The 27,832-nt window shown below is 43.3% G+C and overlaps 1 protein-coding gene across 1 annotated transcript in view; it reads right to left on the minus strand.

Annotated features, from left to right (window-relative positions):
- LOC124620005 overlaps positions 1 to 27,832 on the minus strand; it is a gene marked incomplete at its 3' end in the record, with an annotated part of 693,373 nt that overhangs the window by 465,234 nt on the left and 200,307 nt on the right. Inside the window, exon 4 of the mRNA XM_047146669.1 lies at positions 1,004 to 1,139. Within this exon, the coding sequence (XP_047002625.1) occupies positions 1,004 to 1,139 (136 nt within the window). The remainder of the gene's footprint in view (positions 1 to 1,003; positions 1,140 to 27,832) is intronic.

The following is a 27,832-nucleotide window of genomic DNA, read 5'->3' on the forward strand; positions in this document are numbered from 1 at the left end:
CAGTTGGCAACCGTAGCGTTTGCCGAATGCTTCTTGGACGTATTTCACTTTCTTCCCGCGATTCTGCTTCACTTTCATTTTATATATATATATATATATATATATATATATATATATATATATTCAACGTCTTCTTCCCAATCGTCAGACTAGACGTACGCGCATTCATCGTAAATAATTGTGTAGTCTCTTTCGTCTGCCATCATGAAAGGGCTCAAGTACTTTTAAAAACAAAATACTTGGTGAGGCGTGTAACTTATTGTTACCTAAACAAAACACAAACAGAATGCAAAAGGTACTGAAGTGCAGTCGCCGGCCACTGCGTGCTACTATGCTCACGACACCACTGTGTTGTCGCCGGCCACTGAGCGATACTACGCACACGACACCACTGTGTTGTCGCCGGCCACTGAGCGATACTATGCACACGACACCACTGTGTTGTCGCCGGCCGTTGACCGCTATTTCGCGCATGACACCACTATGGTGTCGCCGGACGGCATAGTGTTAACATAGATTGTATTGTATGTTAACCGGGGCCTAGAAACGACGGAGAGGCTCCGTCCCCGCCGCAGTCGCTGTGGTCCACAACCCCACGACGACTACCGCAGTCCACTTCACCCCTCCGCCGCCACAAACCGGACCCAGGGTTATCGTGCTGTTCGCTCCCCGGTGGACCCACCGGGAACGTCTCACACCGGACGAGTGTAACCCCTATGTTTGCGTGGTAGAGTAATGGCGGTGTACACGTACGTGGAGAACTTGTTTGCGCAGCAATCGTCGACATAGTGTAACTGAGGCGGAATAAGGGGAACCAGCCCGCATTCGCCGAGGCAGATGGAAAACTGCCTAAAAACCATCCACAGACTGGCCGGTTCACCGGACCTTGACACAGATCCGCGGGGCGGATTCGTCTCGGGGACCAGGCACTTCTTCCCGCCCGCAAAGCCGTGCGTTAGAGTTAACATGGATAGAGGCAGGCAGTCAGAGCAGCGGTACTTACAGACGACGTGCATGTGGCTAGCGACGACCTGCGTGTGGAAGGAGGGCGCGTCGGCCGACACTTCGCAGCGGTACTTGCCCGCCAGCTCCAACTGCACGTCCCGCAGCACCACCTGGTGGGCGTTCGACTGCCCGATCTGCAACAAGGCGGAAAATGTATGTAGCGTCACAATCCACGGCGGATTTCAGTGTGCGTACTAATAATTACAGGCACTAGGCTGCTCGGTGGCTGGATGGAGCATCAGAATTAACAAAAATCGCAAGACAGTTTCTATCGATATTCGTGTCATGCGGGTCGTTATAAATCCTAGCCATGTATGCGCAGACAGTGAGTACTGGCACTGTTGTCGACATTCTCTGTTCTCGTCCCTATGTTGGGCTTTGTTTCGTGTGTAGCTAACACAACGAATTGCTTCTGCTTCAATATTCTAAAATCCGAAACAGCGCAAGTATTATTCGCACTCTGAGGGATCCGCACAAGCTTAATTACACTACTGGCCATTAAAATTGCTACACCAAGAAGAAATGCAGATGATAAACGGGTATTCATTGGACAAATATATTATACTAGAACTGACATGTGATTACATTTTCACGCAATTTGGGTGCATAGATCCTGCGAAATCAGTACCCAGAACACCAACCTCTGGCCATAATAACGGCCTTGATGCGCCTGGGCATTGAGTCACACAGAGCTTGCATGGCGTGTACAGGCTCAGCTGCCCATGCAGCTTCAACATGATACCACAGTCCATCAAGACTAGTGACAGGCGTATTGTGACGAACCAGTAGCTCGGCCACCATTGACCAGACGTTTTCAATTGGTGAGAGATCTGGAGAATGTGCTGGTCAGGGCAGCAATCGAAAATTTTCTGTATTTAGAAAGGCCCGTACAGCACCTACAACATTCGGTCGTGCATTATCCTGCTGAAATTAGGGTTTCACAGGGATAGAATGAAGGGTAGAGCCACGGGTCGTAACACATCTGAAATGTAACGTCCACTGTTCAAAGTGCCGTCAATGCGAACAAGAGGTGACAGAGACGTGTAACCATTTGCCCCCCATACCATCACGCCGAGTGATATGCCAGTATGGCTATGACGGATACACGCTTCCAAAGTGCGTTCACCGCGATGTCGCCAAACACGAATGCGACCATCATGATGCTGTAAACAGAACCTGGATTCATCCGAATAAATGACGTTTTGCCATTCGTGCACCCAGGTTCGTCGTTGAGTACACCATCGTAGGCGCTCCTGTCTGTGGTAGAGCGTCAAGGGTAACCGCAGCCATGGTCTCCGGGGTGATAGTCCATGCTGCTGCAAACGTCGTCGAACTGTTTGAGTAGATCGTTGTTGTCTTGCAAACGTCCCCATCCGTTGACTCAGGGATTGAGACGTGTCAGCACGATCCGTTATAGCCATGCGGATAAGATGCCTGTCATCTCGACAGTTAGTGATACGAGGCCGTGGGATCCAGCACGGCGTTCCGTTTTACCCTCCTGAACCCACCGATTCCATATTCTGCTAACAGTCATTGGATCTTGACCAACGCGAGCAGCAATGTTGCGATATGATAAACCGAAATCGCGATAGGCTACAGTCCGACCTATATCAAAGTCGGAAACGTGATGGTACGCATTTCTCCTCCTTACACGAGGCATCACAACAACGTTCACCAGGCAACGCCGATCAGCTGCTGTTTGTGTATGAGAAATCGGTTGGAAACTTTCCTCATGTCAGCACGTCGTAGGTGTCGCCACCGGGGCCAAACTTGTGTGAATGCTCTGAAAAGCTAATCATTTGCATATCACAGAATCTTCTTCCGGTCGGTTAAATTTCGCGTCTGTAGCACGTCATCTTCGTGCTGTAGCAATTTTAATGACCAGTAGTGTATGTATACAGTGTGTTCGGAGATTCCCGTTACAACCTCGTAGCAATTATAGAGGGGAATGAGTTGATGATACTTTGAATTAGATCCTGTGTCCGGAAACGTACCGTTTTCATGGTACAAACATTTGAAATCACGTTGGTTTAAAAGTAATTTCTGAGGGTTCGCCTAGTGCTTCACTGGTTTCGCAGTTCGATTCCTTAATAGCCAAAGTAACTGCACGTGTATTCGTCGACAGGTTCTCTTCAAACTGATGCAGTACGGTCTCTTCCTACACGGGTCTGCGGCGTGTCCTTGGAGCACCACACTTACGCCTGCAGCTATGGAGGTACTCCTTCTAAAGGCCCTTGAGTAATTATGGAGGCAAGGATATGCCTTAGGGTCGGCCGCTGTGGAGAAAGATCTTAAAGGCTACGAGCAGCTTTTCCGTTACCATCAGCTTCGTCATTCAGAAGGATCACGTCGGTGCATTCTGGAAATGGGCACTCAGCCATGATACTCTAACACGCACAGACTCGTGAATGAGGCTCGGACCATGTCACAGAGGTAGGATACACATCAAAGGACATGAGTCTATTCGACGTAAGCAACTCTCGCCATGACCACCGTGTTGCATACCTACTTAGCAAAAATGTTTTCAAACGGCTCCAGCACTGAAACAGTACGTTTCCGGACATGGGTTCCTTTTCAAGGTATTATGTATCACTCCACTTTACAAGTCCTAGAGTTTTGTATCGAGAACTTCCGAACATTCTGCACACGCAGTTCATCTGTAGGTTCTGATGACAAAGTTTGCGGGTGTCGAAACATGTGGTATAAATGGCGATAGCTTTTGATTTCACTTCCTTAGACGCTTAAATTTCATACACCACCAAGGGACCGTAAACGAAGTATTTCACATAAATGTCAACTTATACCACTACGAGTTCCTGAATGAGTCTTAACTGAAGGACAAACAAACGGTAAACAAAGCGATCCTATAACGGTTCCGTTTTTGCCGAGTGATGTACGAAACCCTGAAATCCAGACCAATCGCCATATTGAGTGTTGCCTGTTAAAAAAGCTGGGCCATCTCGGCAGCAACGGAAATCTGGTCGAGGACCTTCAATTTTTATCGGCATAGCTAGCCGGTCATCAGCCACCGTGCCGAGTGTCTTCAAGGCGAGCGTCGATAACACAGGCAATACAGTGTTACACTGTCATCTCTTCTGCAAAATATATTACTGCGTTTTGAGGTATATGGTATTAAAAAAAGTATCTCATATTCCAATACTAGATAGTGCTGACCAAAGCTAGATTTGTATTTTGGAAATAGTAGTTTTGTTGCTAAACTTATTGCTTTTATTTTATTTACATCATCACTCACTGCGACTATTTTCGGGACTGCAACCCATCTCTCACGAGCGTTTTCTTATAACCACCCAAGCTCTCAAGCTGGAACCAAGCCACAGATCGACAATGGTACCAAAATTTCCTTTTACTGTTGGTCACAAAGAACCAAAAATAGCTGTTGTACTCTCAACTGTTTACTTAGTAAGTAACATACACTAACGGGCCGAAACATTGGAAACACCAGCTTCAAGGATGGGGAATCGTTCTAGCGATAGTACAGGCGACAAATAGTGAAATCCACTGACATAACGTACTGCGACAAAGTCCTGGCGCCTGTGAACGAGTATCTCGGTTGCGACGAAGCTGGTCGGATTCCTGCGTGCTGTTGTCATGCGCTTACATGAAAACTGCTTGAATAGCTGTAAACCTCAAAGGGCGGAAAAGTTTTTGCAGAACATGCCATTCCGTTTAAAGAGATCAGTGACTGACTTATCACTATTGCTTGTCACACACTTCGCATAGTGCAATCATAACCTGCTTCGGGCCACAATGGCCGTCTTTTTCTGCAGAACGTGCCATTACGTTTAAGGAGATTAGTGACTGACTTATCAGTATTGCATATCATTTCTCACACACTTTCCATAGTGCAATCATTACCTGTTTCGGACCACAATGGCCGTCTTCAGATGTTGTGGGTGAGGGCGGCATTTTGTGAACATGCCCATGACCCACAGCTACTAACGATGGCCGTTTTGAGCGGAAACCGGTTGTGACTGAATCATTAAACGTGATTGTGTAAAAAATAAACTAGATGTTCATAGGCAACGTCGTGGTGGAGCGAATGGATGCTCAAAATATCCACTACGCCACAGACAACGGGCTGAGGGGTCAATTTTGTGTTACATGAAACATTTATTTGTCGGAATTCCGTGACTTATGTGCGGACACCTGATATCAGATACCTCCAAAAACCGTTACTGTAATGGTGACTCTTCACGTTAAGAAGTGCGTCTCTCATATTCCTCTTGAAGTCATCCGCAGGAATCCGCGTAATTCGTCTTCTAATAATGCTGACATCGAGTGCTACCATTTCCCATTGTTGTCCAGATCTTTGCCGAGCGCTTGCACTGAAGTTTCGTCAGTTGTTAAACGAGTGAGTTATACACTCTTATTTCTGTGAAGTTACAAGAGTACCACATTTTCAAAACACCGTAAGTTAAAAAATGGTTCAAATTGGCTCTGAGCAGTATGGGACTTAACTTCTGAGGTCATCGGTCCCCTAGAACTTGAACTACTTACACCTAACGAACCTAAGGACATCACACACATCCATGCCCAAGGCAGGATTCGAACCTGCGACCGTAGCGGTCGTGCGGTTCCAGACTGTAGCGCCTTGAACCGCTCGGCCACCACGGCCGGCAGCGTAAGTTACATTATTGTGTATATAACTTCCAGTAAGTGTGAATAGGTGTGTCTGTAATGGTTTCAGAAGATGTTTACTGATCATTTATTTCAAAGATCTATTCCATTTCTGTATGACACCTGTCTGACCTTTGATCCCCGTTTGGAGCTCATGGCAGTTTTCATGTAAAACTTTATTTGGCTTTTATTTGCTCCTTAGACGATGAGTTGCTATGAAGCACTTTCTATGAGGAAAATGGGACAAATTGTAAATGACCCGAACCTCATGGCTTCTTTTGGTGATGATGTGAATGAGAGCACTGACATGGTCGAGCTCTCTCCAGATCGTGTAGATCAGATGTCTGAGTGCGAAGATATCGATGAAAATATATTTGAAAATACAGTTCTATATGATGTGCTTGGAAATTCATGCCAATGGAGAAAAGGAAAATGAGGAGCATGCAGGCCAAAGAAAGAAAAAAGTGAAAGTTATTATCACTTCTAATTGAACAACAGAAGATGCGACTTACACTAAAACCATAGTAATTGAACAGCGAAAATCCAATTTGGTAGCAGTAGTAAAAGGAAAATCTGTTGTTGAGTGCTTTGAAGAATTTGTTGATGAACAGGTATTAAACTAGATTGTGAGTGAAAGTGTCCGATATGCTGCACAGAACAATAATTACAGCTATGAGTTATCCAATGAATGCATAAAAAACTTCACAGGTATACAGCTCTTCACTGGATACCATGCTCTTCCACAGGAAAAGCTGTACCGGTGCTGCAATGAAGACATTAACTTTGATATAAAATGTGTACACAGTGTATCAGTCGCAACAGATATCTGGAAATAAAGTGCCACCTTCATTTCAATGATGACACAAATCTGAACAGAATCCCACCTTACGAAAGCGATAAACTTTTCAAAATTCGTGCGTTGCTGAATTTACTGAATAACAATTTCGTAAAATTTCTAGTGTTTCCGACAGCCAGAGCAGTGATGAGTAAATAGTACGATATCATGGACACCATTACCTAAAATATTTCATTCGTGGGAAACCAGTGAGATTTGGATTCAAACAGTGGGCCATATGCTATTCTCAAAGCTGTTTCTGTTCCCATATGTCAGTCTATGTAGGACAATTGAAGGATATAAGTGTTTTATCAGTTCTGGGACTTGGCGGATCAGGTGTGTTGAATATGATTTATTTTCTACAGACTCCTGAACTTCACAAAATATTTTTGATAACCTTTTCACGAGCTTCTGTTAGATGAAAGAGCTCTCAGAAATGAGAGTAAGGGCAACTGGAGCTGTCCGTATGAACCGAATGAACAACTGTCCAACTGAATCTGAGAACAGCATGAAAAATAAACGACGAGGAACATATGACTATTGATTTAACAAAAGTATGGAGATAACGGCAGGAACGTGGAAGGGTAACAATTGTGTAAATCTCTTGTCAAACCATGAGACAGTGCATCCAGTAAGTCAACTAAAGAGATGAAGCAAAGCTGAGAACAAAGAAGTGCAAGTTCCACTGCCAAGAATTATTGGTTCAAAATGGTTGAAATGGCTCTGAGCACTATGGGACTTAACTTCTAAGGTCATCATTCCCCTAGAACTTAGAACTACTTAAACCTAACTAACCTAAGGACTTCACACACATCCATGCCCGAGGCAGGATTCGAACCTGCGACCGCAGCAGTCGCGCGGTTCCAGATAGTAGCGCGTAGTACCGCTCGGCCACCCTGGCCGGCTCAAGAATTATTTCAGAATATAACAATCATATGGGAGGTGCGGAAAAACTGGGCTGGAATGTGTAGCAGTATCGTGTGAGAGTTCGAGGTAGGAAATGGTACTTCCCATTTATCGCCAATGTGTTAGATGTAGCGTTGGTCAAAGAGCATCTACTGCCTCTCGAATGAAAACATTCCACTGCTTCAATTGCGGAGGATGGTGGCAAGGGCATATCGTGTTCAGTCATCTGCTGCTACTGATTCGAAAAGGGCAGGACGGCCATCATACCAAAAATCATCCCTTTCACGTATTCATGTTGAACTCAGGACTTCGGAAACGGACATATGATTGAACGCAGAAGACAATCGAAACAAAGAAAATGTGCAATTTGCAAGAAAAATGTGAGCAAACAGTGTTCTGTGTGCAATGTGGGACCCAATATTGATTGTTTTGTTGCCGGGCACAAAAACTTAAATATAAAAAGAAAGTGACATGTGCCATGACTCCATTTGGGGATCGATTAAAATAAATCATTTATTTCAAGGTTACTGCATATTTTCATTTTATATGCCTTTTCCCAGTCTCTCTGTCAATCACGAAACACAGAAATAAATGTAGATCGAAGAAAAGAAATAGTGCTTAATGAGTGAAGTTCTAAGAGTGCCTGCTACTTTTTCGCCCTCACAACTCATATTTCTAAACAAATAACATAGCAGCACGCTATTAAGTTCGTGGATGTAATATTTTGGCTCGTCAGTATATTATATGCTCTTGACATAATGAATTACGTTTCATTTCCAGATGGAAGTAGCATAAATATTCAGTAGTGGAAAGCGTAATTAGTAAATAATTTCTCTCAGCCCAGTAGTTTGAGACACATTCACAAACACCTACACGTCTTAGTTTCATTTTGTGTAAGTGTTTTGTGTGCCCACCGACAAGAAATATTTCTGCACAGCTTGAAAGATATACTACGGAGAGCTACGACAGCAAAATTTGATGATGATTTATCTGTCGAGTTCCTTCTATCATTCCATCTGTAAAATCCACGTTATCTAGTGTTCTCATAATATCAGACTACTACACATCAAAGAGCTAACTATCCCCGTTTAAACTTCTGTGCCACTCAGTCACTGAGAAATGTATCTCACAAGTCGTCAGTTGTACCTTACAAATATCTATGAAGGATGTATTTCCCAGCAACATCACTCGCGCCTGATATTCTCTTATCGCATCGCACATCGAGAATTTTGTTAAAGGGACAACAAAAGTGAATTTTTGGTGGTGCACCAAACAGTAAGTCGACCACAGCTCCAGTTCCCCGCCGTTCTTGCTAAGACATGAAAGCTGTTTTTGTCCGTGCGCCGAAAGAACATATGGACTGAAAAAAAAAATTGTAGTGATTAGCAACCCTCCAATCAGATGTGAATAATTACGTCATTTTACAACCACCCAAATCAGTTACCTGTTTGGTCGAGAATGAGATGCTTGTACTTTTTGTGGTCATTTACGACACTCAGACTCAAAGCACACAGTGTTCTCTAGTTCATTCTTAGTGGTGTCGGACCTATAAATTTTATGCTACCATTTCAACTTTTGCTGCTAATTAATTCAGAATTATTTCTTTTCCAGCACATATTTCACTATGGTGTCTTGAAGGAATAGTCCCTGTCATGCATTGTGACAGTAACTGCTAGGCAATCTACATAGCAAGCGGCAGCATCATAAGTGGTGGGAACGCGAAACTAAAGTGTCCTGCCGGTCGCTGTGACCGCAGGCGTATATTGGCGCGTTGCTCGATGGCAATGTGGAAATAATGGAAGTATATGCGTTACACAACCGGCAGTCATTGTTCCTGTTTATCCTGCTTTGTGCCATCCGTTCTCCGACTAGTCCTGAACAATGGAATACCAGAATTGATTATCAGTAGTCAAAATTATTGTTCCGTCCCACTGCACGCGCGGTCGATAGGGAAAGTCAGGCTTAGTTGGTCCTGAAGAGTGAGTAGAGAATTTTTGTAACCCATTTCAACGGTTCGTGTGCTCTAATATATATGAGTCACACCACATTCATGAAATATTTCCTATAATACATCCTTCTGCAACATTTTTCCTAACAGTACCAATAATACACCAGCATTCACCACTCCAGGAATGTCTTCATAGATAGTGGATGGCAAACCATTTCCTGGAGGATTCTGCCTATCTTTAATGAGCCATTACTAACGGAGGGAAAGTGTGGATTTTGCTGGCATACTACCATTCTCGTGGACATGCTGCTGTTTTTTGTTTCCTAAGTGGTTGTGCCCCATTGATCTGCCGGGCGAGGTTTCGATTTCCCATGAAAACTGCTCGCAGATAGGTGAGCCCCTTAGGCAACATCTCATAATGGTAAATTGAGTGTTCCTTATGAGCAAGTGTCTCAAGGACACTCAGGTGACAAATCCGTGTGGAATAATCTTGTACATTTTAATCTCCACAGCTGACACTAGCACTGAAGAACGCAAACAAACATCTTACCCAATACATTCCTACTGGTGATGCAAACAAACAGACTATGCTTCCGACTTACAAACAGTTTAATAGAGCCACTGCTATGTACGAGGCATATCGATGACCTAGTGGACATCTGTAGCATGAGGCTGTTGGAAGACGACACTGTTATCCTCAGGTGTGGTATTGCTGGGGTTTTACAAATGCCGAGAGACTTGCAGGTGACACGCGCCTTGAGAAAAGGTTAGCAGCTGACTCTGAGGTTAAATAAATACATGTAATGCGCGTAAATATACGAAAAGGTCTGATGTCATTTGATTTCGCGACCGGCGAGCAGTTACTAGTTTCAACATTCTTATATCCAAGCGTGTCTGTCCGGAGCGATTTGTGGTTGAACGAACACATGCAGCATGATTAACAAAGCGTATACAGAAGGATATCAGTTTTATAGCATATGCTGTAAGTTAACGGGTTAATGTAAGCTAACGGGTTTATGGTGACGTCAGTATTTATATTTATAACGAAAACAGACAATTAAAATCGAGGCTTCCGGGTGGATACGAAATACTGTGGCGTCCATATTGCTTAAGTCAGTACCCTAGATCACATAAGGAAAATAAATATGGAATTGCTGTTAGAAGATAAGCCTGAAAAAGCTCAAAAACTGGTTTCTGGGAATTAATCAATACTTTAAAAATGAATTGTCACAGTTTTCTGTATTTGTGTTTCTATACACAGCCATGTGTTTTAGACTATCCATTATGGGTAAGCTGAATGAAAGTATCTCATATTCATCACGGAGATAATATACGACGACCACCTGTGCTTCGTTGCTGACTCTAATGACGGTTCAAAAATCTCACTTCTCCATTTGACGAATCCCCTTCAAAATTTTACAGCTTTTACCCACTTTCATGTTTTGCAGATATATGTAACTGTTCGACGGTATTCAGCACCATGAACTAATGTAACTGACTATTGGAGTCACTGCTTGCAGAAGGAAGTCTAGCATAATTATATGATAGTGAACAGTGGTTTTATTTTCCATAAATAATGCAAACCAAATCGATGAGCCGCCAGTGTAGCAGCAGTTTCTCATTTGAATAAGCATTAATTCATGAGATCAGGACTTCAAACAAAGCCACTAAAAACGTTTCATACATATGGAAAATAGATAGGCTGAAATTTTCTCGCATAACAATGTGAAGCAGCGGGGAGATCAACGTTCTCTTTATGGCTCGCATAAAAGCTGGTGATGTGCGCATAATTTTACAGCTTATTTCCCCTAAACTAAACAGCAAATGTTTCTCGGACTGGTGTGCCTTTGACATTCCACTACCATGAATCTTTTTTACGGGTAGCGCGTCTGAAAATACGACTGAATGTAGTTCTCCAACAGGTTTCTGCGTGGAGATCACAGGGCTATAAAGCTCCACAAGCTGACGTCGTCTGAAGTGTGTTACCTATCGCTAATCATGGCCATCACACAAGTTTTTCTTTAGCAAACGGTACTCTTTGACAGCCGTAGGGGAAGTGCCTCCTATTGTGAGTAGAAACACTAGTGAGGGCTGGAGCAGTTGCAGTCAGTTAGTCCACAGGTGATTACTGAAAACAATGTTACGTGGTTTTGGGTCATTTCCCTCAGATGTGTCTAAGCATATTCCAATATTTTTTAATTGTTGCGTTGGTTATCTTCTCTCTCTGACGTATTTACCCTGATGTTTGTATTTAAGGTAATGATAAACTGATGCTATCATACTCTCAAATCTGTCAGCCTTTGTCGGTCCGTTCTGCATCTATGACAGCCTTTTACTGCGTTTTGATTTTATGATACTGTCGTCAAAGTCCTGAATTAGGCACTTAAATCTTCCTGCGTTTAGGATGCTGATTGTTTGATCAGTATATGCATTATGAAGTATTGCCACGAGAAAATTGTGTCGAAGAAAATAGTAATGTACTGCTGTTATTCGCGTTAGACATAAAACAAACTGCGTGATATGGTTTATCATGCCACTACACTAGACCTGTTGTTCATCGCTGCAATAATCGTTCAGAACTATTTATTGAAAGGCTGCACTTGTCGTCATCTACTGTATATCCTTCAGTTACATGAGATCACAAGAGAAATAGGGTTATCTTCTTAAATACATTTAAAGGTATTACTTTATAGTAAATTTAGGAGGAAATGATACCTGCAAATGCAAATAGTTGTACATGGTAGAAAGGCGATTCCTATGTAAAATGTAGTTTAATCAGAAACGACCCTGTGGTATCGATAGCTACGATGGCACGGCTAGGTGCAAGTTCTTAGGTTGGTACTAAGAGATCGACACGGACGACAGCGCCCTCTAGCCGGTGCTGTGCAGCTCTACGAGCGCCGCTCCGGATTCAGCCCATTTGATTCCGAGTAGACGACCAAGCAAGATTGTTTCTATTTCATAGTGGGCGAGCCACTACAGAATTTGCCATTGTAACTTGAAGTTCAACTTGCACATACGTGCTCGTCTCAGCAAAAGTTAAGTACATAGTAATACCACTTTTAATTGCAGTACCGACTGTTCTACCTCACCTGTTCCTCCTAGCTTCCTACATTCAGCCTACCCTTCAGTTTTCAGGAGCAGACCCAAGCGCTGCCTTCCAGGAGGGATACAAAAGGCCCGAGTAAATTTCTTTGTGATATCAAATGGAAGCCAAGTACTCTGAAAGCAGCTTCCTAGTTCATATACCTGGTGGAAGTTTTCTAGCTATAATGAAAGTCCGAGCCGCTTGTTTAGAGGATGAACGTTCTATAAAGTGTATGTTGTCTTTTACTAATTACCGGCAGTCTGCAACTGCATGTCACACCGAGTTCCACAAGAACTGTAGTGGGTAATTGGTCATCCTTGCATAGGGAAGAAATTTTGCTTAAGGAATCTATTTGCCCCACATTGGATGCTGATTATATGGCTCTATACTCTTCATACTCTCCAGGATGAAAAACTCATTTACATTAATTACATTTATTAGTCATATACAATTCACTGCTTGAGTTAAGATTTTTCAGCAGATAAAAATAAACGATTTAGGTACACCATCTGTAGAAGCATTGTAAAATAGATAATAATTATTTTCACTTCTACGAAATATACCTGAGTATAAACCACAGTTAAACCAATTGCGGTTGCCCTTTACAAAGTCGATTACTAACTTTTGCTGACAGACTTCGATGCAATGTACCCCTGATACGTTGGCCTCGAGAGACTGTTACACACGTGAGATAGCAGCTTTTCGGGTAGGCGGTTACAGCTTGTGTGAAGCAGAGGTTCCATTTCTCCCTGATGTTATGCATCAGTTACCAGCTGATGCCCATCACCTGCGCTCCAGAGCAAATTGGAAACTTGCACAAAATTCTGAAGCGTCTCACATTAGATATAGTAGCAAAGTGACCCACAGACGCACTGTATCTCTCTTGCTCTTACATCTCTACCACGAAGTTCTTCAAAATTCGTCCTGAACATGGCCTTCACGTTTTTTCATCTCGGAAATCGAATTTTTGGTTAGCAGCATTCCTTGGTCTGGCGAGTGTCCTGTTTAATGATGTTGGAAACCATACTTGCCGAAAATGATCCTTCCGTAATGTTCTACCTCCTGATGTCTCAAACACTGTGTGTTGAGTGCTATATTTTGTATGTTCTGCCCATAGTGTGAAATTATCGCAGTAAGGAGAAAACGGCTCTAGGGGCCACCCATAATAACAAAAATCTCAGAAAACGATTATACATGGAAATAATAAACAATTATAAAAACATTATATAGTAATCGTAACTCCAAATAATAAGAGAGAGCTACGTTATAGTCTTTAATCCGAAAACTGGTTTGGTACAGCAATTCCCGCTGCTCTAACCTGTCCAACCCTCTATATCCCTGTTTCACTGATGTAACCTAAATTCTTCTGAACTTGGAACCAATTCTCCATTTACAGTTTTCCTTCTCCACTTTTCTTTGCGGGGCGAAAATAACCATTCTTTGCTGACTCAGGTTGTGTCCTATCAACCGATCAAGTTTACTCTGCAAATCTATTCAGTACGTCCTAACAGTACAGCATCCTAACAGTACAGCACACTACCGCCAATCAACGGAGTATTACGCGTGAAGCCCTTGGGCCGTTCTGGCGTAAACAATTCTCAATCTGAGTTCACTGCTGCTCGCTGCTGGACGTCTCCCAGTGACAATATTAGAAACGGACGCCAGGAGATTAACCGTTAGATTCGGTTTCCCTTGAGGGGTAGAGTGTCCCCGTATCGATGGTACTGAGACCTGGGTAGTCGAAACTATCTACAATTCTGAAGCGTGTGGTCTTCAGTACGACCACCTTGCTAAAGATATGTACGATAAAGTAATTAAAGATGACGTGGGTGCACAAGTTGCCGGCAGCTTTGATGGTACCGTTGTTTTTTCTACTTCCAAGGACCGAGCGAGGTGGAGCAGTGGTTAACACACTGGACTCGTAGTCGGGAGGAAGACGGTTCAAACCCGCATCCGGCCAACCTGATTTAGGATTTTCGTGATATCACTGTATCGCTCCAGGCAAATGCCGGGATGATCTCTTTGAAAGGACACGCCCGATTTCATTCTCCATTCTTGACATAACCAGAGCTTGTGCGACGTCTGTAATGACCTTGATGTCGACGTTAAACCAAATCTTCCTTCCTTCCTTCTACTTCCTAGAAAGAGAGCTACATTGTAACTGTGTCATTAGCTGTCAAAGGGCTGTGCATAAAGAAGGTGTACATCTTGCACATGACGCAACAAGACAGGCTGTATTACCTTTCCGGACTGTTCTGCAAACATTGTAATGTATATAGTAGTAAGCTAACTGTGAGAATGTATCTCGAGGAAGCTGTGAGCATATATGTCGAGAAAGATTTTGAGTATGACTATGATTCAGCAACTGCGCATGCAAGAGCTTCAATCGAATGGATGTAATAGCCAACCAGTCGCAAAATACAGTTATATTAAACCTTGACCATAGCTTCGACAGTTTTAGAACTGTTTTAATCAGAAGGTATAATACGTAGACTCACATATTCGCTGTATGAAATATGAGTGTCGTTGACACCGCCTAATACCTTTGACAATGGATGCAACAACGTGCAGTTTCAAGTGGAACACAACACAATATTGGATCCATTTCGAATGTGTGGTATTTTAAAATGATCTAAGACAGACCTGTACAACAAAGAGCTACTGCTCTTAAATAATATAGTTAAAATGATGGTTAAATGGATGGCCCGCACGTGTACTAGACAGAGTCAATGACTCCCGCGTTGGTTATAAACTGAAAAGCCAAAGAAACTCAAACACCTGCCTAATATCGTGTAGAGCCCTGGCGAGCACGCAGAAGTATGGCAACGCGACGTGGCATGTAGTCCACTAATATCTCAAGTAGTGCTGGAGAGAAATGACACCTTGAAACCTGCAGGGCTGTCCATAAATCCGTAAGAGTACGAGAGGGTGGCGGTCCCTTCTGAATACCAAGTTGCAAGCCATCCCAGATATGCTCAATTAAGTTCATGTCCGGGGAGTCTGGTAGCAAGCCGAAGTGGTTAAACTGAGAAGTGCGCCCCTGCAGTCTCTCTGTAGAAATTCTGGAAGTATGGGGTGTAGCATTGTCCTGCTGGAATTGCCGACGTCCGTCGGATTAAACAATGGACATGAATAGATGCAACTGATCAGACAGTATACTTACGTAAGAGTCAACTGGCACAGTCGTATCTAGACTTGTCTGGGGACCATATCACTCCAACTGCACACGGCCCACACCATTACAGAGCCTCTACCAACTTGAACAGTCCCCTGCCGACAAGCCGCGTCCATGGATTCACGACGTACACGTCCATCCGCTCGATACAATTTGAAACCTAACGTGTCCGATCAGGCAGCATATTTCCAATCATCAACAGTCCAATGTCGGTGTTGACGAGCCCAGACGAGGCATGAAACTTTGTGTCGTGCAGTCATCAAGTGTACACGAGTGGGCTTTCGGAACCGAAAGCCCATTCGATGATGTTTCGCTGAAGGGTTCGTACACTGATTTTTGTTGATGTCCGAACATTGAAATCTGCAGCAATTTGCGGAAGGGTTGCCCTTCTGTCGCCTTGAACGGTTACCGTAACTCGTGGTTGGTCTCGTTCTTGCAGGATCTGTTTAAGGCCGCAGCGACGTCGGAGATCTGATGTTTTATGGGGTCCCTTTACTCCCCCCAAACCAACCAACCATTCCTGATATTCACGGCACACTCGTGAAATTGTCGTACGGGAAAAACCCCACATCGCTAGCACCGTACCCCATCGCTCCTGTGTCCACTATAACACCACGTTCCAACTCACTAAAGTCTTGATATTCTGCCATTGTAGCAGACACTTGTTGTCTTATATAGGCGTTGTCGATCGCAGCGCCACGTTCTACCTATATATATATATATATATATATATTTGAGTACGTATTCCTATACCAGTTACTTTGGCCCTTCAGTGTAGATAATATGAAATTCTACGTACAGTACCTTGTGATAAAGACAATTTTAAAGTTGTCAAAACCATGGTCGAGGTATAATAAATCTGCATTTTGCAAGTGACTGGCTGTTATACCCAATCCATTGAATATCTGATGAGCCCAATACTTGCTCTTAAATTGTTGCAACGGTCAGCCCCGTACCCTTGTGGCTTGCCATGGTTTTGACCACATTTGAGCAAAGTGCTCGGCTGCCATTGCAACCAGACTAGCGCTCAGCTCTGACGAGAACCTATAACTAAATCAAAACCGTATAAGGAGCAGTCAGATGAAACGAGACAGACTATATTTTGAGCATCGCGCGAACATTGGTGATGCTCGTGGATATGGGTACAGAAGTGTCCTCTATTGGGAATGAGGAAGGAACAAAGCGGACGTTCACGGCTTGCGCCATAGTCTGTTAGACGTTCTTCACGTGAGGTCAGCGAGTCGTGTGTGCGTGCGACTTTGCTTGTAATAGACAATTTATACAACGTCGGGTGTCACAAAAAGACATCAGTCGGCCAGAACAAATTCATTGTGATATTAACCCTACTGCCATTGCTGTGGTAGATGCTGTCGGCACAAATGACACACAGAAGACATTCAGCTCATGTTGGGCATCAGTCACGAAAGCACTCACATCGTCATGACAGAGCATCTGAAGTTCCGGATAAATCTGCGAGCAACTTGACGGAGGAGCAGACTTTGAACAGAACATCTACATGTCTGCGGTACCAGGAACAGAGTCGCGATGAGGAATATCTTTTCCCGTACCGTAATGTTGCGGAAGATGTAATGTGGTGTCATCATTTTGAGATGGAGAGCAAGAGTCAAAGCTAACAATATAACCACATGGATTCACCCTCACAGAAGAAATTCAAATCCGTGAACGCCAGCTCCGGGAAAGTCATAATGACCTATTTCTTTGACTGAAATGGCCCGCTGCTCATCGACATTCTAGCACACGACGCCAAAGTTAACTCATCGCGCAACATTGACAGTTTGCAAAAACTGAAGCGTGCCACCGTGTCCAAATGGTCAGGAATTTTGACGGATGTAATGATTCTGCTGCAGGATAATTCCCGTCCTCACTTTGCCAAAATAGTTTCGACAAAGCTGCAGACGTTTCGCACGGAAGCCCTTATACATCCTTCATACAGTCTCGTTCTCTCTGCATTCAATTTCCATATTTCTGGTTCAAATGGCTCTGAGCACTATGGGATTTAACATCTGAGGTCATCAGTCCCCAAGAAATTAGAACTACTAAAACCTAACTAACTTAAGGATATCACACACACCCATGTCCGAGGCAGGATTCGAACCTGCGACCGTAGCGGTCGCACGGTTCCAGACTGAAGCGCCTAGAATCCATGAAGAAATTCACTGCCGTCAAAGTGCGTCTGGGTACGAACATAGTTGCCTTGGCAACCGTATACAGGGTGTTACAAAAAAGTACGGCCAAACTTTCAAGAAACATTCCTCACACACAAATAAAGAAAAGATGTTATGTGGACGTGTGTCCGGAATCGCTTAATTTCCATGTTAGAGCTCATTTTAGTTTCGTCAGTATGTACTGTACTTCCTCGATTCACCGTCAGTTGGCCCAATTGAAGGAAGGCAATATTGACTTCGGTGCTCTACAGTACCAGCATCAAGCACATCAGTACGTAGCATCAACAGGTTAGTGTTCATCACGAACGTGGTTTTGCAGTCAGTGAAATGTTTACAAATGCGGAGTTGGCAGATACCCATTTGATGTATGGATTAGCACGGGGCAATAGCCGTGGCGCGGTACGTTTGTATCGAGACAGGTTTCCAGAACGAAGGTGTCCCGACAGGAAGACGTTCGAAGCAATTGATCGCCGTCTTAGGGAGCACGGAACATTCCAGCTTATGACTCGCAACTGGGGAAGACCTAGAACGACGAGGATACCTGCAATGGACGAGGCAATTCTTCGTGCAGTTGACAATAACCCTAATGTCAGCGTCAGAGAAGTTGCTGCTGTACAAGGTAACGATGACCACGTCACTGTATGGAGAGTGCTACGGGAGAACCAGTTGTTTCGTACCATGTACAGCGTGTGCAGGCACTATCAGCAGCTGATTGGCCTCCACGGATACACTTCTGCGAATGGTTCATCCAACGATGTGTCAATCCTCATTTCAGTGCAAATGTTCTCTTTACGGATGAGGCTTCATTGTATGGTATTGTAAATTTTCACAATCAACATGTGTGGGCTGACGACAATCCGCACGCAATTGAGCAATCACGACATCAACACAGATTTTCTGTGAACGTTTGGGCAGGCATTGTTGGTAATGTCTTGATTGGGCCCCATGTTCTTCCACCTACGCTCAATGGAGCACGTTATCATGATTTGATGCGGGATACTCTACACGTGCTGCTAGAACATGTGCCTCTACAAGTACGACACAACATGTGGTTCATGCACGATGGAGCTCCTGCACATTTCAGTCGAAGTGTTCGTACGCTTCTCAACAACAGCTGCAGTGACCGATGAATTGGTAGAGGCGGACGAATTCCATGGCCTCCACGCTCTCCTGACCTCAACCCTCTTGACTTTCATTTATGGGGGCATTTGAAAGCTCTTGTCTACGCAACCCCGGTACCAAATATAGAGACTCTTCGTGCACGTATTGTAGACGGCTGTGATACAATACGGCATTCTCCAGGGCTGCATCAGCGCATCAGGGATTCCATGCGACGGAGGGTGGATGCATGTATCCTCGCTAACGGAGGACATTTTGAACATTTCCTGTAACAAAGTGTTTGAAGTCACGCTTTTACGTCCTGTTGCTGTGTGTTTCCATTCCATGATTAATGTGATTTGAAGAGAAGTAATAAAATGAGCTCTAACATGGAAAGTAAGCGTTTCCGGACACATGTCCACATGACATATTTTCTTTATTTGTGTATGAGGAATGTTTCCTGAAAGTTTGACCGTACCTTTTTGTAACATCCTGTATATTTTTTCCATGAACGTATTGACCGTCTTGTCTCAAAGTGGGTGAACGGATTATCAGTCAATACGATTCCTTCTGAAACAAACAGTTGATTTACTTTTACTCTATCTGCGTCGATTTTATTTGACTGCCCCTTATGTTTTCCACAAAAAGGTAACTGAAGGTATCTTTAATGTAACAGGCAAATGCCTCTGTAAGACAGATTGGTATTACACTGTAGAAAGGAGAAATCGCTTTCAGGTTAAAAAACGAATATTTATATACTTGCAGTGAAAGATGAGACCGAATTCTAGAACAGGTATTTATCGTGTTCACGAGTTAAAACATCGGAATCAGTTCGCTTGCTTATGACTAAAACCTCAATTTACGTTTTTCATGCTAATTTTATTTCGTTTGGGAAACTGTTGCCGCAAATACTTCGAGACTACAGGGGCTGGGACGATTTTTAAAATGTGACTGCAGTTCGTGCGGACAGCAATGTCGCAAGACAATACTGCAAGCTGTATTGTGGCCAATATGCCATTTCAGTGGTCTGCGGGAACGTACTGTTAGCTATAGCACTGCAGTAAGAGCGTTAGCGATGGAGCCAGCCCCTAGACTAGACAACATGCCGTTTCAGGCAATCGCCATGCTGCTACCGCGGTTTGCAGTGCTATACAAGGCCATCGTGTCTCTGCGCCGCGGTTTATCCTGCAGCGATCCTTCTTTTTTATTACTCCTCCTTGGCGGCCAACTTATTTGTCTTCATTTTTTTGCCTTTCTGGGTGCCGCCCCTTAAATCCGCAACGCAATAAGTGGCCGGCGCCAGGGGCGGCGGGACTCTAGCTTTTATTAAAACGTGCGCGCTGGCCGCTCTCCGCGCTGCTATTTACGCCCTAAGGCGTCCCGCTGTATTTGCCCGTTCTCTGAAGGCTACACATTTGCGATGAGAGCAGATGAGAATATACGAAACACACGAAGGCGCATCTCGCCGTCTTCGTGAAATTCGAAACAATTTTAACTTGTCCCAGTGAGCAACATAACTAAGAGCACAGTAGTCATTGAAGCGGTATTCTCTCCTAGAGTTGTTAGTTTATTTTTTAATTGAGAGAAAATGACCTTTTTGTGCAAGATTACCAGTTTTGAAAAGCGTGGTTGCCATCTTTATAAATTGCTCTGAGCACTATGGGACTTAATATCTGAGGTCATCACTCCCCTAGAACTTAGAACTACGTAAATCTAACGAACCTAAGGACATCACGCACACCTCTGCTCGAGGCAGGATTCGAACCTGCGACCGTAGCGGTCGTGCGGTTTCAGACTGAAGCGCCTAGAACAGCTCGGTCACAACAGTCAGCGCCATCTTTGTACCTCGATCGAAGGTTGTAATATGTCTCCCATAATAAGCTTCTATTATCGAGATCTGGAGATGGTAACCATGCTTGCTGAAACCGATAATCGACAATAAAGATTGTTTACAAGCGATCTTGGCTAATAAGTTCAACTTCTGTCAAGTATATAAATGAGATCTCTTTGGTTCGGATCCCCCACTCGGCTCAAACTCTTACGGGAGTCGGGGAGGTGCCGCGAGTAATGAGGATACTGGGCAAGGGGGAATTTCGGTCTGACGGGAGGCGTGCTAAGATAGTCCGTGCAGCTGTAATGATCGCTGTGTCTGGATGGTTTAGTGGTCACAGCGTCTTCCCAGTAAGCGGGAGATACAGATAAGAATGTCGATCTGGCACAATTTTTCAACTTTCCCCATTGATTTAAATCAATGCCCACTCGCAGCGAATGTATCTAATTTCTTTGTGGCTCAAGTAATTATTATAGAGCGCCCCTTACCACACTAAATGAGTTTACTTTTTATTTAAAACTCAAATGTAATTGCCATATGACATTATTAGCTGCGAAGTCTTTAGACGTTTTGCAGCCTGAACTATGAAATCTATGAACTCTTCCTTTTCCTAAACTTTTCCTTTCCTGAGAGTGAGTTTGCTGCCTCATTTTCATAATTTCTTGTTCCACAGATAGTTCGGACGATTTTTAACAGAAAATGATGTGCATCGCATCACTTTACAGACAATACATACATTACTAGTTATTATTCGAACATTTACATCATCATCATCATCATCACATCACGTGTCAAGTCACACCTTCCCCCCCCCCCCCCATCCATCCCTTTCCCCTCTCCTTCCTCCTCTTGGGTCAATCTCGGTGTACTATTAAAATGAGATGGTCAAACATAGCGTATTGTTTTAGTGAGTAGTAAAATGAAGCACCCAATCAGAATGTAGGTTTGAAGATCCGTACGTTTCATTTGAACTGAGTACAAACGCCGCCATGTTCAAAGATAATTGCATAAAATGGCGTTATGTTCGAAGACATTTGCTTCTGACCGCAAAAAGTAAATTGTTCTACAGGCATTCCAGTACGATTTGCTCGTAAATCCGGTATGAGTACCTACAATATCATTGAGTTCAATGGCAAGTGCTGTTATGTGAAGGGTGTCAATGACGAAAGAATGCAAGAGGACGGTGAGTTCCGCTACCCATATCAATCGGACTCCGCGGTCAAGGGTGTCTAGTCACGGTCCGCGCGGCTCCCCCCGTCGCAGGTTCGAGTCCTCCCTCGGGAATGAGTGTGTGTGTGTCATCCTTGGCGTAAATTAGTTTAAATTAGGTTAAGTAGTGTGTAAGCTTAGGGACCGATGACCTCAGCAGTTGGGTCCCATAAGCCCACACCACAAATTTCCAATTTTTTGAGGAATTCCATGAGCGAATAAATGTACTGTGAAGATGCAGAAAAGCTCCCACTGAAGAAGACTGGCCGTGAACACCACACATACTTCTTGCTTTTATGCAATCAATACTTTCCCTGTAAGTGATAGGTTACCCTGAATATTGTTCTCCAAAACGTTTCTGAGTGTAAATATTTAGAAAAAATATCTAAATGGTGGGAAAAGTGGCAGTTGACCCTAAATAACGAAAGGTGTGAGGTCATCCACATGAGTGCTAAAAGGAACTCAAACTTCGCTTACACGATAAATCAGTGCCGGCCGGAGTGGCCGAGCGGTTCTAGGCGCTACAGTCTGGAACCGCACGACCGCTACGGTCGCTGGTTCGAATCCTGCCTCGGGAATGGATGTGTGTGAGGTCCTTAGGTCAGTTAGGTTTTAGTAGTTCTAAGTTCTAGGGGACTGATGACCTCAGACGTTAAGTCCCATAGTGCTGAGAGCCATTTGAACCATTTGATAAATCAGTCTAATCTAAAAGCCATAAATGCAACTAAATATCTAGGTATTACAATTACAAACAACTTAAATTGGAAGGAACACATAGAAATTGTTGTGGGGAAAGACTGCGTTTTATTGGCAGGACACTCAGAAAATGTAACAGACCTACTAAGGAGACTGACTACACTTCGCTTGTCCGTCCTCTTTTAGAATACTGCTGCGCGGTGTGTGATCCTTACCAGATAGGACTGACGGAGTATATCGAAACAGATCAAAGAAGGGCAGCACGTTTTATATTATCGCGAAGTATGGGTGAGAGTGTCACAGAAATGATACAGGGTTTGGGCTGGAAATCGTTAAAAGAAATGCGTTTTTCGTTGCGACGGAATCTTCTCACTAAATTCCAATCACCAACTTTCTCCTCCGAATGCTAAAATATTTTTTTGACACCGACCTACATAGGGAGGAACGATCACCACGATAAATTAAGGGAAATAAGAGCTCGTACGGAAAGATAAAGGGGTTCATTCTTTCCGCGTGCTATACGAGATTGGAATAAAAGAGAATTGTGAAGGTGGTTCGCTGAACCTTCTGCCAGGCACTTAAATGTGATTTGCAGAGTATCGATGTAGATGTAGATGCAAAACATGTTACGTGCACAATTCCTTTGTTTTTAAGACTAGAAATTATACGAAGAGCAAAACTAACTGAATTTAATGCAGGAACTCACTAATATGCATCTTTCATTTCAATTTTCATCAATATGTACACCTAAAAATTTGGGGCAATCTATGCTGCATAAACTGTTTGCGTATCTGTACTTGCTGTACAGAACTAAATATAGTGTGTTTACTAAAAAAATCAAGGGAGAATTTATTTTCAGAGAAACACTGAACTGATTTTTTAAAACAGCAGTGACACTTTCTTCTACTTCTTTCTCTCTAATGGAATTTATTACAATAATATCGTATACAAAAAGTGTCAATTCTGCTTGATAAATGTTAAGTGGAAGTCAACTCGCATGAACAAGATATAGAAGCAGACCCAAAATTGAATCTTATGCGACTCCCTCCGTTATTTCCCTCCGAGTTGCTGAAATTTTTTTCCTTCCAACATTTTGTAATTATTCAACACCACTTATTTCAATTATTTTTATTATGTTTGATTCAAACCAGTTCTGATAAAACTATAAAATCAATTAAACTTACGTTTTTCTGAGAGAGTAACATTATCTATGGAAGCAAAGGCCTTGTAAATATCACAAAAAATAGCAACGGAAATATTTAACCATTTAGGGCTTAGTTGTTATTTAAGACTCGAGTAAACTAGTTAGTTTAATTCATAGTTGTAAGTAGTGAAATGTGGGTGTATCTTCCGCAATCTTTTGGTTTCAGTACACGTAAATTGGTTATGTGCCGTTTACATGTAGCAGAGGACACAGATGGTAATTTAGACGTATTCATTGTTTCTCTGCTTTGCTGTATTCGACTATCGCTGCACATACACTGATAAGGCAATAAATTATGACCACTGCCCACTGCGACGTTGGATGCCACCTAGTGGCTTTGAGGGCACTTGACGAGGTAACAACAGAAGTATGTGAGCGGAGCAGACACGGATGGGGGATCACCCTAGCGAAGATATGGGCTTCAGATGAGGAAATACATCGAGATTTACGACTTCGACAAAGACCAGGTTTTTACTACTCAAAGCCTGTGGAGGAGTATTTCGAAAGCGGCGAAGCTGGTCGAAAGTTGTGCTATTATCGTGAGCATCTACGAAAAATGGTAGAAGGACAGCGAAGCTACCACTACCAATGGACGTTCACGACTTTTCACAGAACGTGGGGTTCACATACTTGTGTGCTCTGTAAAGTAGGATAGGTGGTGATGTGTGGCACCTCTTTTAGGAGAGCACAAAGCTAGTGCCCGCACAAGTGTTTTGGGCACAGCTTCATCGTACATTGTTGAACATGGAGTCGCGCAGCAGACCACCCCTAAGTATTCACATGCCGACCCAACGATCTCGTCACTTACGACTGCAGTGGGCGCGGGACCATCGGGATTCGACTGTCGATCAATAGAAACGTGTCAGGTCTTCGGGCGAATCACATTTTTGCTACACTAGGTCGATGGTTGTCTTCAAACACTCAGTTATCGAGGTGAGCGGAGGTTCGAAACGTGCAGCATGCCAAGGACATAGGCATTTGGGAGCAGTGTTATGATATGGAAGCCCTTCTCTTGCACTTCCATGGGACCTGTGGTAGTAATCGAATACACGCTGACACCTGCGAATTACCTTTCATTCCTTCATGCTTGACATCTTTACCGACGGCGATGTCATTTTTCAGCAGTATAATTAACCTTATTTCAGAGCCAGAACCGTGATACAATGGTTTGAGGAGTATTATAGCGAACTCACGTTGATGTCGTGGCGACCAAATTCACCTGTTGTAAATCCTATGGAACTCTTCTGAGGGGCTATCAGGCGCCATCAGCACTTACGCATATCATCGGCCCGTATTTTAGCGAATCACATGATCTGTGCAGAGAGAACAAATAAGGAATAATAAGAGTGGACGACCAAGAACGAAGTGCTCGGATTATAAAGGGTGTATGGAAGAGATGTAGTCTTTCACCCTGCTGCTCAATCTGTACATCGAAGAAGCAATGATGGAAATAAAAGAGAGGTGCAGGAGGGAAATTAAAATTCAAGGTGAAGGGATGTTAACAATATGATTCGATGGTGATACTACTATTCTGAGTGAAAGTGAGGAAGAATTACAGGATCTGCTAAACAGTCTAATGAGTTCAGAATATGGATTGAGTGTAAAGTGAGGAAAGACGAAAGTCATGACGAGTAGCAGCAACGAGAACGGGGAGAAACTTAACATCAGGATTGTTGTTGTTATAGTCTTCAGTCCTGAGACTGGTTTGATGCAGCTCTCCATGCTACTCTATCCTGTGCAATCTTTTTCATCTCCCAGTACCTACTGCAACCTACATCCTTCTGAATCTGCTTAGTGTATTCATCTCTTGGTCTATCTCTACGATTTTTACCCTCCACTCTGCCCTCCAATACTAAATTGGTGATCCCTTGATGCCTCAGAACATGTCCTACCAACCGATCCCTTCTTCTGGTCAAGTTGTGCCACAAACTTCTCTTCTCCCCAATCCTATTCAATACTTCTTCATTAGTTATGTGATCTACCCATCTAATCTTCAGCATTCTTCTGTAGCACCACATTTCGAAAGCTTCTATTCTCTTCTTGTCCAAACTATTTATTGTCCATGTTTCACTTCCATACATGGCTACACTCCATACGAATACTTTCAGAAATGACTTCCTGACACTCAAGTCAATACTGGATGTTAACAAATTTCTCTTCTTCAGAAATGCTTTCCTTGCCATTGGCAGCCTACATCTTATATCCTCTCTACTTCGACCATCATCAGTTATTTTGCTCCCCAAATACCAAAACTCCTTTACTACTTTAAGTGCCTCATTTCCTAATCTAATTCCCTCAGCATCACCCGACTTAATTAGACTACATTCCACTATCCTTGTCTTGCTTTTGTTGATGTTCATCTTATATCCTCCTTTCAAGACACTGTCCATTCCATTCAACTGCTCTTCCAAGTCCTTTGCTGTCTCTGACAGAATTACAGTGTCATCGGCGAACCTGAAAGTTTTTATTTCTTCTCCATGAATTTTAATACCTACTCCGAATTTTTCTTTTGTTTCCTTTACTGCTTGCTCAATATACAGATTGAACAACATCGAGGAGAGGCTACAACCCTGTCTTACTCCCTTCCCAACCACTGCTTCCCTTTCATGTCCATCGACTCTTGTAACTGCCATCTGGTTTCTGTACAAATTGCAAATAGCCTTTCGCTTCCTGTATTTTACCCCTGCCACCTTTAGAATTTGAAAGAGAGTATTCCAGTCAACATTGTCAAAAGCTTTCTCTAAGTCTACAAATGCTAGAAACAGTAGGTTTGCCTTTCCTTAATCTTTCTTCTAAGATAAGTCGTAAGGTCAGTATTGCCTCACGTGTTCCAGTGTTTCTACGGAATCCAAACTGATCTTCCCCGAGGTCGGTTTCTACTAGTTTTTCCATTCGTCTGTAAAGAATTCGTGTTAGTATTTTGCAGCTGTGACTTATTAAACTGATAGTTCGGTAATTTTCACATCTGTCAACACCTGCTTTCTTTGGGATTGGAATTATTATATAAGTCTGAGGGTATTTCGCCTGTTTCATACATCTTGCTCACCAGATGGTAGAGTTTTGTCAGGACTGGCTCTCCCAAGGCCGTCAGTAGTTCCAATGGAATGTTGTCTACCCCGGGGGCCTTGTTTCGACTCAGGTCTTTCAGTGCTCTGTCAAACTCTTCACGCAGTATCATATCTCCCATTTCATCTTCATCTACATCCTCTTCCATTTCCATAATACTGTCCTCAAGTACATCGCCCTTGTATACACCCTCTATATACTCCTTCCACCTTTCAGCTTTCCCTTCTTTGCTTAGAACTGGGTTTCCATCTGAGCTCTTGATATTCATACAAGTCGTTCTCTTATCTCTAAAGGTCTCTTTAATTTTCCTGTTGGCAGTATCTATCTTACCCCTAGTGAGATAGGCCTCTACATCCTTACCTTTGTCCTCTAGCCATCCTTGCATAGGCATTTTGCACTTCCTGTCGATCTCATTTTTGAGACCATCAGGCTTGATGGTCACGAAATAGACGTTAAGGAATTCTGGTACCTAGGCAGCAAAACAACAAGTGACGGACGGAGCAAGGCTTGACATCAAAAGGAGACTAGCACTGGCAAAAAGGGAATACCTGGCCAAGAGAAATCTACTAGTATGAAACAAAGGTCTTGATTTGAGGAAGAAATTTATGAGAATGTATTTGGAGCACAGAATTGTATTGATGTGAAACATGAACTGTTGGAAAACCAAACCAGAAGAGAATCGAAGCATTTGAAATGTAGTGTTACAGACGAGTGTTGGAAATCAGGTGAACTGATAAGGTAAGGAATGAGGAGATTCTGCGCAGAATCGGAGAGGAATGGAATATGTGGAAAACACTGCCAAGGAGAAGGGACGGGATGATAGGACATCTGTTAAGACACCAGGGAATGACTTCCACGGTACTAGAGGGAGCTGTAGAGGGCAAAAACAGAGATGGGAATACATCCTGAAAGTAACTGAGGACGTAGGTTTGCATATGCTACTCTGA

This window comes from Schistocerca americana, chromosome 6, assembly GCF_021461395.2.
Source record: "Schistocerca americana isolate TAMUIC-IGC-003095 chromosome 6, iqSchAmer2.1, whole genome shotgun sequence".
In the NCBI taxonomy this organism is placed as follows: Eukaryota; Metazoa; Arthropoda; class Insecta; order Orthoptera; family Acrididae; genus Schistocerca; species Schistocerca americana.